Raw genomic sequence first — 16,006 nt, 5'->3', positions numbered from 1 at the left:
TGAAACAATGAGAATGAGTTATTCACACAAATATTTGTTTCACACTGAACTTGTAAAAATATCTACATAAATTTGCTTTCTTTACAAAGGGAAAATAAAATAAGAACCAAGGAGCCATGTCTATTGTGATAGATTCTGGACAATAAATACTTTCCGTTGAAAACAAGAAAACTAATGAAATACATGTGGAGATTAAATGTAGGGAAAGCTTGATTTCTGAAAGCCTCCATATACAAATGAGAAACCTTTTTATTCTCCACCAATATCTTCGAGAAACTTAACCACCTCCAGCATGGATGGCCTCTTCATTGGATCCTCACTTGTGCAGACGAGTCCAAGATGCAGCACCTCAACCATCTGGGCAACCCAAATACTTCCATTGGAGACTCTTCCATCTAAACTTTCTACACTCTTTCCTCTTGTCACCATTTCTCTAACCCAGCCTACCAGATTTCCCCCTTCAACATCCTTAAAACAGATACCAGTTGGCTCTTTTCCTGTAACCATCTCCAATAGTATAACCCCAAAACTGTACACATCCCCCTTTGTTGTGGACCTCCAGCTCTGAGCATATTCTGGTGCAATATACCCAAATGTGCCAGCTATTTCAGTGGTCACATGGGTGTCATATGCACTTACTACTCTTGCCAACCCAAAGTCTGAGACCCGTGCTTCAAAATTTTGATCCAGAAGAATGTTACTGGCCTTCACATCCCGGTGAATAACACGTGGGATAACACCATGGTGCAGAAAAGCTAGCCCTCTTGCTGTTCCTGTTGTAATTTTTAATCTTTTGTTCCAACTTAATACATTCAGTGATTCACATTTATTCCTTAACCAGGACTCCAAGCTTCCATTTGCCATGAATTCATATATCAGAATCTTGTTGTCTTCAAAAGAACAGTATCCCAGCAAGGGGACTAGATTTCTATGTTTCACTTTTCCTATTGCCTCCATTTCTGCTTGGAATTCTCTGCTTCCTTGGTCCCGTGCCTTCCCAAGCTTCTTGATTGCAACCATCCTCCCATCTGGAAGGATTCCTCTATATACAGTTCCTGATCCACCATCACCAATCACATTCAATTTGGAGAAATTGTTTGTGATATGAAGGATGTCTGAGAGTGTCAGCTGGAGAAGAGGCTGCTCAAAACTGGTTCCTATGTCATTCATGGTTGCCACTCTGGTTTTCGCCATGCTCTTTGGAAGAGGCTTCATGCTATCCTGGAAGAGAGTCTTCCATTTGAGGAAGACAATAAACAAGCAGAAAACGGAAAAAGAGGTACTCAGTGATAGAATCAAGATGGCAGGTGTGTCAAGCAACCGTCTCCTCTGTCTTCGTCCAAATTTGCAAATACGCCCTACTGAAGCTCCACAGAGATCACTGTTGTTCAGAAATGATCTACCTGTAAACTTCCCACAATTCAGAACTGGGCCCCATAGCTGATTGTTTGAAAGACTAAGAAAGTTAAGATCAGTAATGTCACATAGCTCCTGTGGAATTTGCCCATGAAATAAGTTGTTGGACATGTCCAGGTACATAAGCTGTGAAAGATTGCCGAAGTATCTGGTAATTGTTCCAGTGAACCTGTTGTTATGCAGATCCAGGTAATTTAGATATGACAGGTTTGCTATTGAGCTTGGAACTTCACCAGATAACAAGTTCAAACTCAGGTTCAAGGTCTGAATTTGTCGCCATGAACCACTCTGCATTAGCACTCCATTGATGTCACCTGTGATCTGGTTCTGTTGCAAGTACAGGCCAACAATTTTTGTCAACATGGAAAGGGATAGTGGTAGCATACCAGAGAGATGATTGTTGCTGAGGTCCAGATCAGAAAGAGTTCCAAGATTGCCAATCGAAGCAGGAATAGATCCTGTCAACAGGTTCCCTGACAGATTCAATTTAACCAGATTCTTGAGCTTTCCGATCTCAGTCGGGATCTCACCATGAAAACGGTTGTATGCCAAATCTAGACCTTGAAGCTTATAGGGATCACCAACTTCATTTGGAATCTTCCCTTCCAGTTGATTTGAAGAAAGATCAATGGAAGTGAGGTTTGGGAGATTGAAAATGGATGGTGGAATATCACCGGAGAAGTTGTTATTACCAAGTATCAGGTCTACAATCACAATGCAGTTACCTAGTTGTTGAGGAATCTTGCCAGAAAACAAGTTCCCAGAGAGATCAAAGACTCCGCGGTGCTGGAAGTAGCTTGTTTCAGGAATTGAGGGTTGGCGGAAACCTTCAGTTATTCCAAGGGGAAGGTCACCTGAAAGATGGTTGTGGGAAAGAACTAGGAATTCCAGCTGTGTCAGATTTCTTATCTCTCTTGGAATACTTCCATTGAGTTTGTTGAACCCGAGATCTAAGCTCATCAGAGACCTGCATCTGAATAGTTCTTGAGGGATCTCTCCTGATAGCTGGTTGTGGTTCAATGACAGCACTAACAGGTCCCGAAGTTCCCCAATCTCCTTCGGTATTCTTCCTTCCAATCTGTTGTCATTCAGGATAAGACGTTGAAGGGTAACAAGGCCACCAATCCTTCGAGACAATGTTCCCCCGAGGAAGTTAAAGCCTGCGCTGAACTCCATCAAGGAGTTTGAACTCCATATCTCCACTGGAATTTCTCCATAAAATTTGTTATAATCGAGTTCAAGACTCAGAAGTGGAAGATCAGATAAATATGCTGGAATAGCCCCAGTAAGCCTGTTCTGAACTAGAATAAGCTGGGTAAGGTTTTGACAATATCGAAATGTGTCATTGATCATCCCAGTGAGGAGATTGTTCTCAAGGTCAAGCTCTGACAAGAACTTGCAGTTGCAGAGATCTGAAGGAATGTTACCTGTTAATTGATTATGACTGAGGGTGAGATAAGTCAGCGATGAACAGTTGCCAAATTCCGGTGGGATCGTGCCATGGAATTCATTAGACGCCAACAAGATCGAATCAGCCAAAACCCATCTTCCAAACCAAGGTGGAAGCTGTCCTGAAATGTGATTCCGTTCAATGCTGAATGAGATGATAGAATCTGACAGGCCTGCAAGATTATCTGGCAGAGGTCCGGAGAGGTCATTGAAGGTAAGGATCACGGTTTTTAATTTCCGGCAGTTCCCAAGTTCTGGTGGTATTGACCCATTGATTGCTGCACTAATCAAGTTTAGAATTGTCAGATTTTGTAGTTTTCCAATGGACGGGGGGATTTGTGACTGTAATGGATTAATTGAGAGGTCAAGCATCTCAAGGCTCTGTAGGTTGCCAATTTCATCAGGAATAGGGCCTGTGAGCCCACAAGAAGGTGCATCCAAGTTGCGCAAGTTTTTCAAATTGCCAACATCACGAGGCAAGGCACCCTCGAACCTGTTATGACCTACATGGAGATCCCCCAGTGCTGACAGTCTGCCAATAATTGAAGGAATCGGTCCACTAATTGAGTTGTTAGATAGATCCAGTGACTGCAACTTTTCCAGCTGCCAGAGACTGGTGGGAATGGTTCCAGAAAGAAAACCATCGCCAAGGTCGAGAAAAACAAGATTGAAAAGCTCACCAATGGACGATGGAATTGGACCAGAAAGCCCATTTCCACCCAAAACCAGCACCTGTAATTTAGACAGATATGATAACTGATTTGGGATTTCCCCAGTGAAGGAATTTGCACCTAAATCCAAAATTTCAAGGCTTAAACAAGAACAAATAGCTGGGTCCAATTTGCCTGACAAACTGTTGGATCCAAGGATCAGTTTCTGCAAATGTTCTAGGTTTTGGACATCAGAAGAAAGGGTCCCATTTAGGAGATTGAAGCTCAGGTTAAGCGTTTTAAGCTTTTTGAGCTTCCAGAGCTGAGGAGGAAGTGGACCAGAGAATTCATTATCCGCAAGGTCAAGTAGCTCAAGGTTTGACAGTGATCCCAGCTCTGGAGGAAGAGTGCCTTGCAGACCCAGACGAGGCAAAGAAATGGAAACAACACTGCCGTTTCGGCAAGTGATCCCTGTCCAAGTACAAGGGGAAGGACCCTCTCCCCAATCAGCTATTCCTTCTGGGTTCCTTAGAACCGATTTAAATGCCATCAGTGCCTGCAAATCTGAAGCACTGGCTGATAATAGTTCTGAAGAGCACAGCAATATCACCAAGAAAAGGCTCAGCATGGAACTTGCAGAAGCCATTTTGAAGCTTAATAAAAACAGATTTACCTGCATTAAGTTCCGCAAATTAATCTGCAGTAGGAAACAAACTCCATAAAGTTTTCATGACAGAATGAAAAGTAAGAAATGGTAAAGGAGGATTCAGAGTATTAAACGCATCATGTTATATCACAAGTATACTGTAATGTCAACATTAACAACAATACAGCCATCGTCAAGAGAACCTCACAAGAAAAAGAAAATGAAAAGAAAGAGGTATTAAGCCCAGCTACGGAGCAACTTACTGGTGGGAAGACAATAGGAGAGTGGTGGTCATGCAGAGAAACCCATATTTCAGCAAACTGCGTGAGGATCACTCAAGGACGAGCCTAGAATCTGTGGGAAACTCGCTTGGATTGTCGGAACAACTTCGCAGTGTTCAAATAAAAGCTCGTCATGTAAAGCTAACTAGACAATGTAAGGCACAGCCAAGCAGCGGGGCAGTGCATGGGAGATGGGGGATCAAAGCAGAAGTGTCTCAGCTCAATGTGAGTCAGAAAGACAAGCTCAACTTATATTACCAAAGATTCTCCGGTAAGAGTGTAGCATTACTGTTGTGCAAGAAAATAAATAAAACAGAGTTTTTAGTTGCTAAATGCTAATGAATGAGAGAGAGAGAGAGAGAGAGAGAGAGAGAGAGAGGAGGGGGTGGGGGGGTTGGCAAGAAAAGACGAAAGATGTCACCATTGCTGCTGCAGAGAGGGAAGGAGTTGTGTCTTGTGTTGTCAGTAGTGGTGGTGCTACTTTTGAGAGTTTTTAGCTTTGACAGACCCTTTAATTTATTCCCTTTTCTGATTAGCTGGGGCCCCCAAGTTTCTTCGTTTGGATAAATGGGACCCCAATAACGAGACACTGGTGGCCCCTACAGTCCTGGTGAACATGACCCCCAATAAATTGTAATATGCACAGTATAAAGTTCACAAAGCCCTTGTCTCAAAAGAGGGAAAAAGGAATAAAGATGATCACTAATAAGTTTCCCTACTGCTTGTTCTGTGGTCTGTACTAATTAGCCCTCTCCAACTTCACGTGGAGATGGCCTCTACCCATCCATTTTAAGCTTCCAACCCATTCAAATGATGCCGTTCACTGTTCTAGCTACCCAGTTCCATACAAACCAAGGGTCTTGTTTCTTTGGGAAATGACCCGAGGGGACTTGTGATCGTATTGGGTACTTGTTGTAGGGACTAGAGATCATGATAACAGCAAATGGGGAACCCTTTGGAGATTATATGGGTAGTTGGGTAGCCCTAGTTAGGGACAGAACAAAAGAAAACACAAGGTTCTGAAAACAAAAATAAGAAATAATGGTTTTGTGCTAAAATAAACACGACCAAGGCTTCTCTAACGACTAAATGGGTGTTACTGTTAGCACTGATGAGTAGGTGGTACTGGTAAAAATAAAAGAGAAGTGTTGCAAAGCTCTAGCTAAAATGAGTGACTATAACTTAGCTATAGACCTTACATTACCAATGCAATAAAGAATGATGACCCACCATTTAATAGGTCTCAGCTAAGAGATTGCATCTATAAAAAAAAAAAAAAAAAGCTAAGAGATGGGGCTCCTCTTTTTGTTTCTTCAATTTTAATATAATTTTCAAATATGTGCTTTGATCTATAAAAAAAAAAAAAAAAGAAAAGAGCTAAGAGGTTATTGCATGCGCAAAGAATTAGCAATTGTTAGACTAATTTTATCGCTCTCATTTTGTGGGTGTAGTTTTGCAGTTGTAGTAGCTATTTTTAAACCACCCAAATAATTATAGTAAACTAATAGGTTACAGTCATGCAATCAATTTGTCAAGATCCACTTCTTGCTTATTTGAATGAAATGGTGGGTCCTGATCCTCTGTTAAATGTATGAATCAATGGTTTTATTGAAAGTAGTTGTCAAGTTCCACTTCTTCTTGCTTATTTGAAGGCATGGTTAATCTATTAGTAAGAGAGCGCCTAAATATTTAAATTTCAGTAGTTCAAACGTGGTCAATATGGCCTTTTCAATTGTTACTGACTACGCCTGTGTACTGGTGCTGATTTCCAAATCTAATAGACACAGACGTCACGGAGAGAGAGAGAGAGAGAGAGAGAGAAATGGGGTTGGCATGAAGAAGAGTAAATATTAGGTGGTACATTACATCACAACAGTAGCTCATAACGATTGCACGCACAACGCCACAGTAGAAGTAGCAGCAAGCAGCAGCTCATAAACTCTGGATTTAAAACGATTGCACGCACACAAGTGGGTGGTGGTTACTTCACTTATTAACGAATCCCTCGGTTTCCGTTTCTATGTCTCTGACAGTGGGTGGTCCGTACATCCAATGCCTGTTTGACGCGTATGCGCGTGCGGCTGGCAAGGGCAGACAGGCATGGCGATTCGATTCCGTGGATCCTGAGTTTTTCTTCTTTATCGGGAATTGAGACTTATTGCATCGTGATTCGTGATTCGTGATCTTGATCTCCCCTCCCTCATTCTTTCTCCTTCTCTTCTCGGCAATCTCGGGTCGCGTTGCCCTGCTCCACTCCTGAGTCCTGACTCCTAAGTCCTAAACAAGATGACCAACCAGAGCTTTTCCTTTTCTTCTTCGACTTTCCTCCTCCTCTTTCAAGTGCTAAAACCGTTGGATGGGAATCTGAGTGGATGATAGCGTCGGATGACCGATAAGCAGCAGTAGTCAAACAACGTGTAGCTAAATAAATAATCTCCTGTGCTGCAACATCTTCTCCCGAGGGCCGAGGCTGGTGTTGGGTTTCACCGACGGACAAGCTATCGTTTGCTTGTGTTGGAGGAAGAAAAGACGCGCACCCGTCCCCGCTTCGTTAACGTGCAAAAGCAACTCCCCAGGCCCCAGCGCAGCGCCGAATGCTCGAATCTTGATCCAACTGTTCCCTCTCCCTCAGAGCATTTTAGTGATGATAATGGCGTCATGCTTGCACTCGCCGAACAAGGCAGCCAGCCGAGCGGGAGGATGGGGATCTTTGAATTGATTGGTCACTTCTCGCATCACGGAGGGTAGTCTGTCTGTCTCTATCGCTCTGGCTCTTAATTAATTGGACTATTGGACTATTGAAGTGGGTCGTCGAGCTATTATCTATCTATCAATGGAGATTGGAGAATGGACGTTGATGAGCTTCCTTCTGCTGCTTGATGAGTAGCAGTACTTGCCTCATGTCTGTCATTCAGGGAGTTTCTGAGTGGGATTATTAATTCACTGCTTATAGATCACATTCTTTGCACGTAAAATTAGTGTTCTGATCACTTACTCACAATAACGCTACCCACACCTACATACATATCACTATATCACTACAGCCGCATGTTAAGAACATCTCCGCGCGATATTCTCGATGTACGGCTGTAGTGTTGTATAGATACGTATAGGTAGGATTCTTGTGGATTGGAGATCTGATCGGTAAAATTAAGGGGAGTTGGTAGAGGGTGCAAGTAGGGCGAATTAGATGGGGTTTATAATCAATTTACATCCAATCCTAAAATTTGGGTTTAAGGCGTGTATGTATGTATCTATATATATGTATGAGTATAGTTGCGCCAAGTTTGTATTAGTTAAAGAGACCTAACATTAAAATTAAAAAAGTCCAAATTCTGGAATTCGGAGCCGGAGATTTTTATTGAAAGTTCTTTTTAATTTGGCCTCGGAATTTTTTTTTTAGCTAAATGTTAAAAGTTCTTTTGGTTTGGAGTATTTTAGGTAACTCCTCTCTCTTTCAAAACTGCAAGCGAGATTTTTATTAAAAAGAAACCTTAGAGGGACGGTTTTATATTTTACCCTAAAATTAATGAAGAAAATGGCATCCATTAGGGCTGTTCACGGGTCGGGTTGGGTGAGTTTACTGTGGTTTTTCCAACCAACCCGATTTGGTCAGGTTACCTGACATAGAAACCAAAACCAACCCAGTGTTAAGCAAAACTGACCTGGTCGGTTTGAGTCGGGTTGGGTCGGTTTGGGCCGATTTCGGTTTTAAGTTCATCCTTGTGATAAAACCTTTCTAATTTTAAAAATAGTCATAAATTGAACATCATTTTAGCCATCTCCTATGATAAAATTTAAATGAAAAGTTAATCACAAAAGTTGTTCATTAATCACTATACACTAATCAAAAGTTTCTTGCAACCATTCAAAAACTAGGTGGCATAATGGGCTTTGGAACTTCATGTTTGAACTAGGAACTAAGTCGGTTTGGTTCGGTTCGAGTCGGTTTCAGTTTTCTTGTGTGAATGCCAAAACCGACCCAAATCATCGGTTTAAGAATTTGCACAATTCGAAACCGACCCATACTGATGAAAACCCAGCCGACTCGGGTTGGGTTGGTCCAAGTTGGTCGATTTGATCGGGTTGGGCCTTCTTATGAGCAGCCCTAGCATCCATATCTCCCATGACCTCCAGAGCAAGCCTGAATGCCTGAGTCTTTAGAAGAAAACACAAATTACCAAAAAATAAATAAATAATGAAACAGAAATTACAAATATATATATATATATATATATATATATATATATATAAAAGAAGGAAACACAATCAGTAGTCTCTTGCAGGAAAATGTTTGTTTTACATAACTATTCTACGCCATCGAATAGAATTTTTTACGAAAAATATATATTCGTGTTTGTTCATTATATGTGCAATCAATAGTCTGAGTTGAATTATAATATAGAAAAAAAAAGTTCTTTTTTTCTGCTTGGCGTTGAGCCATAATTGTTTCGTGAATCCTCTTTTTCATTTTTTGTTAAAACGAAATTAATTGATGATTAACAGAAACAGGAGTACGCATAACATCACTTCTCACATGTCTGGATGAATCCTCCCAGCTTTTATTCGAGCCATCTAGGAGGGGAAGACCACCAAACACACGGAGGATTATATTGCAAAATTTAAGTTGTGTTTGCTTTGAAGAAAAATGTAGGAAAAGGAAAGAAGGCATATGAAAACCTATTCAAGGTTTGAATAGATTTGCATAGGCTTCATACCTAACATTTTCTTTCCTTACATTTCCTTTTTCTTTCCTTTTCCTAAAAGGAGAATGCTATGGCCATATGATCCGATGAACATCATTGTTAGGCATGCCCCAACCATGCGGCATAATGATCAGTTAAAGTGGAATGATATTTTAAGGGTTGCATAACTCACTTTGGTTGAACTAATACACCAAACAGGCTTTTCATTCAGGCAGCTTCATGCCCTATATTTAAGCCAATTAAAGACAACAATCCACATTTAGTAACCAAATTCCTGTGGTATATGGTAGCCTTGGTAGGGTATTTTCTATCATAAGAAATCATGCTTGAAATAGTAAATTTGGTAAATAATAAATAAGATGATATTAGTTAAAAATGTTTAACTTATTAACATAAAAATAAATTAGTATTATTTTGACTATTGTTTTCAATATAATGAGGTCTATGATTTGATCCCAATTAAATAATCGGTTCAAGACTGGTTCTACGTGGTTGTTTATTATTCATAATAATATAGTTATAGTTATTTTATTTTAAAAAATATAACCTAATTTATTATTGTATCTCCCATGATTTTTTAATCGTTGTTGACCTGGATGGTCGGACCGTTCAGCCCGGGAACTGTTTAGGCAACCGATTCCATTTTACCCCAAACCCGGTCCTTGACCAAAAACCATTCAATCAGTTAACGACCCCTTGACCCGGGTGATCAAACCGTCGATTCATTGACCCATTCAACAATTTTTTGCCATTTTTTATTTTTTATTTTTTTGTCAGAACGGACCATTTGTTCAAATCAGATAGTCAAACCATCAACCCAAAAGCTTATGGCCAAAAAGGTTCCATTTCTGGGTCATTTTTTAAAACCATGGTATCTCTCCAAATAGGCATAAAAAAATGTATCTCCACATGGCATTTTTAAATTTTGCTCCTGCGAGGGGCTTCCCCGCTAGTCTATATTATAAGCAAAGAATTGAATGGGGGTACTGTGCCGCATACACGAAAAAACTCCCAAACAACTAAAGTTTTGCGGAAGCTAGCTTACACAACCTGGTGAACTTCATGGACCCATATTTACAGAAAGACAAAAACACTCTCTAGAGGAGCCATTACGCAATGTTGGTCCTGGCCTTCTGGTTGGCCAATGATCATGAGATGGATGGCTGGGGATATGGATCAATTCTTTAACGTTTTATTTGCACAAAGTGACCACTTCCAGACTTGAACCAGCGTTCTCACACTTGTCAGCCAAGATTTTACTATTGCATCAATAAATCCCTCAAAGATTTAAGTTAACTGTAGTTTACCAAGACTTATCTTGGTTAAGAGCTCCAATGAATAATTTAGAGAAGCATTGTTGGGTTCATAGGAATGAGAAATTTCATATATACAATAGTTAACATACAACAAATTCAACTTCAACCATACTGAAGAAGTCTCCATTCTGGTCATTTCCAAAACCAACTTCACAGCTGAGCAGCATGGCTGTAAAAATTTGTACTTTCAAAGAAGCAAATCTAGAAAAGCACTAACACCTTGGCTTGAGAGGCACTGCTTGAGTTTGTGTAGTGTGCAGCCTCTCTAGTTGTCGTATCCTTTCCTTTGACAACCCAAACAGAGACTCGATTTATGCCAATGATTTCTATTCATTGCCTCCAATTCCATATCTCATTTGAATTACCCGCCTCTCCTTTAAGGGGAGAATACTTAGAAGTTTGAGTGTGTGCTGCCTCATTAGTTGCTTTGCAACAAATAGGCTTAGAATCTCCACCTCTATATCTGCACTGATCGCCCTAGAGCACAAACAAACAATGAAAATATTCAGGTTTAGTTTTAGAGTCATTAGACCTACTACATACAACATACATTTAACCCATTTGAAGAAACCCCACAAATATAATACACCCCAAACCCAAAAACAATCCAATCATATAATCTATCTTTTTAATAGTCATAGAAACAATAATTGAATACACTCTTGCATTTCGTTGGTAGAGTCCCGTGGTGCCGATAGTCAACGAACAATTCGATCCAGCTCGATTCCGTAGCTAAAATGGAAGCGACCTCTTTTGCCGCATTTTCTATGTTAGGTCATGGTAGGTCTTTAATGTAGACTGCACTCTTCATAATGTTCATTGCACCGACTAGCTTCGAGAGCACATCGGCCTCGGTGTTTTTGGACCTCAAAACTTGTTGGATGTACTAAGAGTGGAAGTCAGACAGAAGCTCTCTAACCTTGGCCAACTATGCCAACATGGCAGGCCGTTGGTGTTTTTGGCCTCGGTGTTTTTGGACCTCATTCACTTGGTTCACCACTAATTAAGTCGTTGCACACTACAAGATGTTTCACGCCGACCTCCTTTGCTAGTGATAGCCAGGTTATTGGAACCTCATACTCAGCTTCATTGTTCGAATCTTGGAATGTGAAGCGTACTCCAACTTCACCTCACTAGGTCTATAGAGGATCAGCGCAGCTCCACTTCCGTGCTGGTTGGACAAGCCATCCACATGAAGGATCCAGGGCTCCTTATCCCAAGTCGGGTCTGGTGCCGCACTAGTAGATGCCTCCAAGGTGGTCATGGGCTTGACTACTTTTGTGTTGAATGTGCACTTGGCGATGAAGTCTGCTAGGATCTGGGCCTTGATCGCTAGGCGTAGCTCAAATTAGATGTCGTACTTGCTAAGCTGGATTGCCCATTTTGTTAACCTTCCTGAGACTTTGCCTCAGAGGTTGATCGGTCAGGACCACAATAGTATGAGCCTGAAAGTAAGGGCACAGTTTACAAGCTTCTAAAACTAACGAGAATGCCAACTTTTCGATATTCGGGTACATCATCTTGGCAGCATGAAGGACTTTACTTGCATGGTAGACAGGTCACTTCACCCTATCCACCTTGCAAATTAAAATTGAGCTGACTACCTCATCACTCGTTGAGAGGTAGAGTTTTAGTTCGTCTTTGGGCTCTGGTCTAATTAGAAAGGGTGGTGAACTCGAGTACCTTTTTGGCTCATCAAATGCGAGATGACACTCTTGGGTTGTCTTTATTTGCATTAGAATTTCTCCCCTCTTCGTGTTAAGTGCTGTGTAGTTGCGATTTTGGACTGGAGGGGTGCAAGAATGTTGGCCTGAGGATGTGCTACCTCTGTAAGGGGACTTGCCCCTTTTTCATGGCGACTTACTAAAACGGCTACGTAGGGACCTGTTGCATCTTGGCGACTTTCTCTTTTGTCATTGCTTGTTGCTTCCGGATTCAATCTTCCAATCTCTTTCGCTTACCACTCAGCTCTAACCGAAACCCAAGCACTTTTTTGGCCTTCGTGAACTTGGCAACCCAGTTAAGGAACTCCTCCATAGAGGTCGGAGGGTTCAAACCTCCCAACATAAGTCAAGATGTCAGACACCATTGATTGCCACAACGAGCTATATAACAGAGTCAAGGTTAGGTATCTGAAGCCACTCCAGGTTGAACCGCTTGATGTAGTCCCGAAGCTTCTCATCGGGTCACTCGATGACGTTCAGTAAACAGATCACCAACTTCGGGCACCGCTTGCTTGTCGTGAAGTGAGTGGTGAAGAGGTCGGCAAATTGACTCAAACTCCTAATGGAGCCCACAACCAGCCCCGAGTATTGAAGGGATGAGAGATTCATCATATGGATGACCGAACCCTGCAGGAAGGTTGGGTGAATTTTTAAAAATTTCTCTCTTTTCCATATGGAAATCACATTTTCTATTTTAGAAAATTGCATTTTCAAGGATCAATCTTGAAACCAAACCGGACCAAATCTGAAACCAAAAGGTAGGAGAGGGATATACCTGATATGGAGTAACAGTAACTCCCAATGAATGTGTTCACACCCAAGGAAAAAACCAAAGACTGCTCCCACTGAAGATGACATAGTGTGAGGTGGAGCAGAATCAATAGGATGGCTCTTCAGCAATAACCAAATTCTTTAGCAAGAATGTGATGGAGGGCTGGTGAGCACGACTTCAAATTACCTTTTCTACCAAAAGGTAATATCAAGAACCTTTCTTGATCACTCCCACAGGTAGAGATCAAATTGACAGGGGTGGCAAAAGCAGGGAAGAGCACAAGACAGGAGCAGTCAAACTGCAGATTCTTCTCTCTGTGTAATCTGCGAACTGAGTATTGTGTTTTGGAGGTTCACTCTGCTCCTCTATTTATAGCCTTTAAAGAGTTCTAATCCCATTAGGAGTTTCCTAATCCAAATCTTTTATTTGGATCTGAACCCTCTTTAAGAGATAAGAATAATCTCTTATCTTATCAGTAGATAAAGATCAGCCTTCTTAATCAAATTAGGAGTTTCCTGATCCAAATCTTTATTTGGATCTGGACTCTTTGAGTTATAGGGATAATCCCTTATTCTATCTACTAATCTAAATCCCAGAACCACCCTCTTTTAATTAATCTTATTAAGCTAATTCGAATTGGGCTTTAGGCCCATTAAGTCTATGTGCTCACTAGCCCCTCAATCTGCTGCCCAGTTGGTTATCCTTGTATGGCGTGGGACCCAAACATTGATCTACACATCAGCCATATGGGTTCAGCCCAGCCTCTGTTACAAGGCCTGGCCGAATTCACTGTAGGAGACAGTGAACCCCTGAGCCCATCACCATGGGCTTTTAATGGGTCCAACATTTACACTAAATGGTCCTTGGGTCAAGCCATCTTATAAAAACCCAAGGACTGTGGGTAGATGCAAGATTAGCCCATCAGGTATTACCCTCAAAGGTCTTACACTTAACCTCTCAGTCCATAATGATCAAACACTGCTCGACAAAAGAGGACCTCTCCCTCGACTACAAAGTACAGTATTGCACTCTCTAGTCACATGGATCCCGAGAATTAAAACCTTTTGTAAACATTTTGAAACCATGATAGATATGTATATCTCTATATAAATATATTTTGCAAAACGATTTTTAATGGTTGAAATCAACTACCGGCAGTTTAGGTTTCCATCAGAGAGAGTGCATCCCCGATCATTCACTTTGTCTGACAAAGAGGTTGGTACTGTCACTATGATCACCCACTCAGATGAATTCTTCGTCTATCCCATTATACCCAGGTTTTGACCCCCTCTAAGGATCTCACTGATTAGTATATCAAAGACAGCCCAATCCGACACCCAATGCAGTATCATAAGTCTAGGGATCAGGTGTAACAATCCAGTTTTGCCCATCTGTCTCCAATGTCTAGGGTAATACTGGAATTTTGGTCCGGTTCAAGGTTTCAAGAAAACCCACACTACATGTACCTCAGGTCTCACCCTAGCAGATGAGACAAGCCACCCAACCAACTTGGTGGCACATCAGTGTCAGCCTTGGTAAGATAAATCTCCCTAGATCTATCTAATGGTTGTGAAAATTCTAAACTAACACGAGTCTCATATGTGTCCAATTTAAGGGTATTACACAGAAACACACCATAACAACATGAATCAAATATGTACTTTATTCATTTACAATAAATGTCATAATATACATCATTCTGAGTGGAGCTAAGGGCATACACTATCTAACAAGTACCACATCCGAGTTGTGCCCCGAAAGGTGGTCGGGAAGGCCATTCAAAGGCTCGCATCGTTGGCCTCGTGTAGTTGCATTAAGGCCTAGAAGCTATCAAGGTAGTCGACTGGGTCGGTGGTTCCATCATAGGACTCCAGGATGGGAGCCTTGAAATCCTTAGGCCGAGGGGCCATGAGGATTTTCGCGGCTAGTGGCGAGGTGCGAGTCACCGACTGCACTGATGAGGTGGTGATCCATCTCACCTCTTTCTTGTCTTCATCCTTCTTGTCCACCTCCTCGTTGTCACTCGGAGCGATGCAGATCTTCCCCACATTGAGTTTTATAACGCCTCCTTCGGGACCCCTTAGTGGAGCTAGTGGCCTTGGACGCCACAACTCGTGTTGATTTCATGACAGGAACCTGATTATGGTCATCGTGGTGGTGAGGTGGGTCTAGTAGCTGATTCTGGTATCCGAGTTGCTGATTCTGATGGACGTTCTGCCCGACGATCTACTATTGTTTTTGTTGTTGTTATTGCTGCTATTGCTGCATCCTTGCTAATGCAACAAAACAACATTCCCACGTTCTCATATGTAGGTCAATCCCGTGAATGAATTGCACTAGCTCGTTGAACCGGTGACAATCAATTCCGACGGGAACCACTGAAGGCTCGATTGGTGGAAGAGGTGTGTTCACGGTGGGTAGAGGGCGGTTTGGGTTTTGCGTCATAGGGACCCCAGGTAAGGTCAGGGGCAGAGTGAATTGCCCGATAGACGATAGTGACAGAGGGGACGCCAATATGCATGGCGTGCTAGTCTTGCCCCCCTATGACTATTCCGTCAGCATGTACGTTGTTAACGGGGGTGTTGTTGGAAGATGCCATTGAACTTGTGATTAAATAGAGAGTGTGAGAATACGACTTTTGTGTAGCATTCCCACAGACGGTGCCAATTGATGGTGTGCGATCTGGTGCTCCCTATTGGCAAATAGCTCGAACGCCGGACTTAGTAGGTCGTTTGGTCGAGTTACAAGAAAGTGATTATCAGAGTGTCTGTAAGAAAGCAAGAGGGCTAGAGAATTGTGAGAGCTAAATCACGCATCCCTTGTGAAGTTGGAGGTGAGGCCCTTATATAGGTGAGTTGCTGTGAGCCTCACAAAATGCGTCTGAGATCTCTGGCCCGTCTGATTTGAAGGTGGTTTCACGCCTGGAGGTGGACTCCGCGTAAGCAGACAACGTTTATCAAATCCCGCTTGAAGTAGGCGGGGTGATAATCAGCTCTTTTGACGTGGTGTCGTGATCCCGGGGAATTCATAGGTGATAGCCCACTTA

The 16,006-nt window shown here is 41.9% G+C and overlaps 1 protein-coding gene across 2 annotated transcripts; it reads right to left on the bottom strand.

The window, feature by feature from the left end:
* Positions 1 to 18: 18 nt before the first annotated feature.
* On the bottom strand, positions 19 to 4,898 carry EMS1 (Leucine-rich repeat transmembrane protein kinase). 2 transcript variants are annotated; one of them, XM_088973247.1, is made up of 2 exons: positions 4,425 to 4,898; positions 19 to 4,188 (listed from the first exon to the last, which is right to left on the bottom strand). In XM_088973247.1, exon 2 carries the CDS (start codon positions 4,159 to 4,161, stop codon positions 250 to 252), a length of 3,912 nt encoding a protein of 1,303 aa, XP_088829373.1. In that variant the 5' UTR covers positions 4,162 to 4,188; positions 4,425 to 4,898; the 3' UTR covers positions 19 to 249. The 2 variants fall into 2 exon arrangements, with proteins under 2 accessions (XP_088829373.1, XP_088829374.1); XM_088973248.1 differs by having other exon boundaries at positions 19 to 4,212; positions 4,425 to 4,667.
* Between the last annotated feature and the right edge of the window lie 11,108 nt (positions 4,899 to 16,006).

The sequence above is a fragment of the Nelumbo lutea genome, chromosome 2 (genome assembly GCF_056320005.1).
Source record: "Nelumbo lutea isolate HS-2025 chromosome 2, American lotus-T2T, whole genome shotgun sequence".
NCBI classification, from domain to species: Eukaryota; Viridiplantae; Streptophyta; class Magnoliopsida; order Proteales; family Nelumbonaceae; genus Nelumbo; species Nelumbo lutea.
This window is presented reverse-complemented; position numbering and strand designations above follow the sequence as displayed.

Excerpts from the sequence above, each read along its gene's own strand:
- EMS1 (XM_088973248.1), bottom strand. The coding sequence starts at position 4,194 with ATGCAGGTAAATCTGTTTTTATTAAGCTTCAAAATGGCTTCTGCAAGT.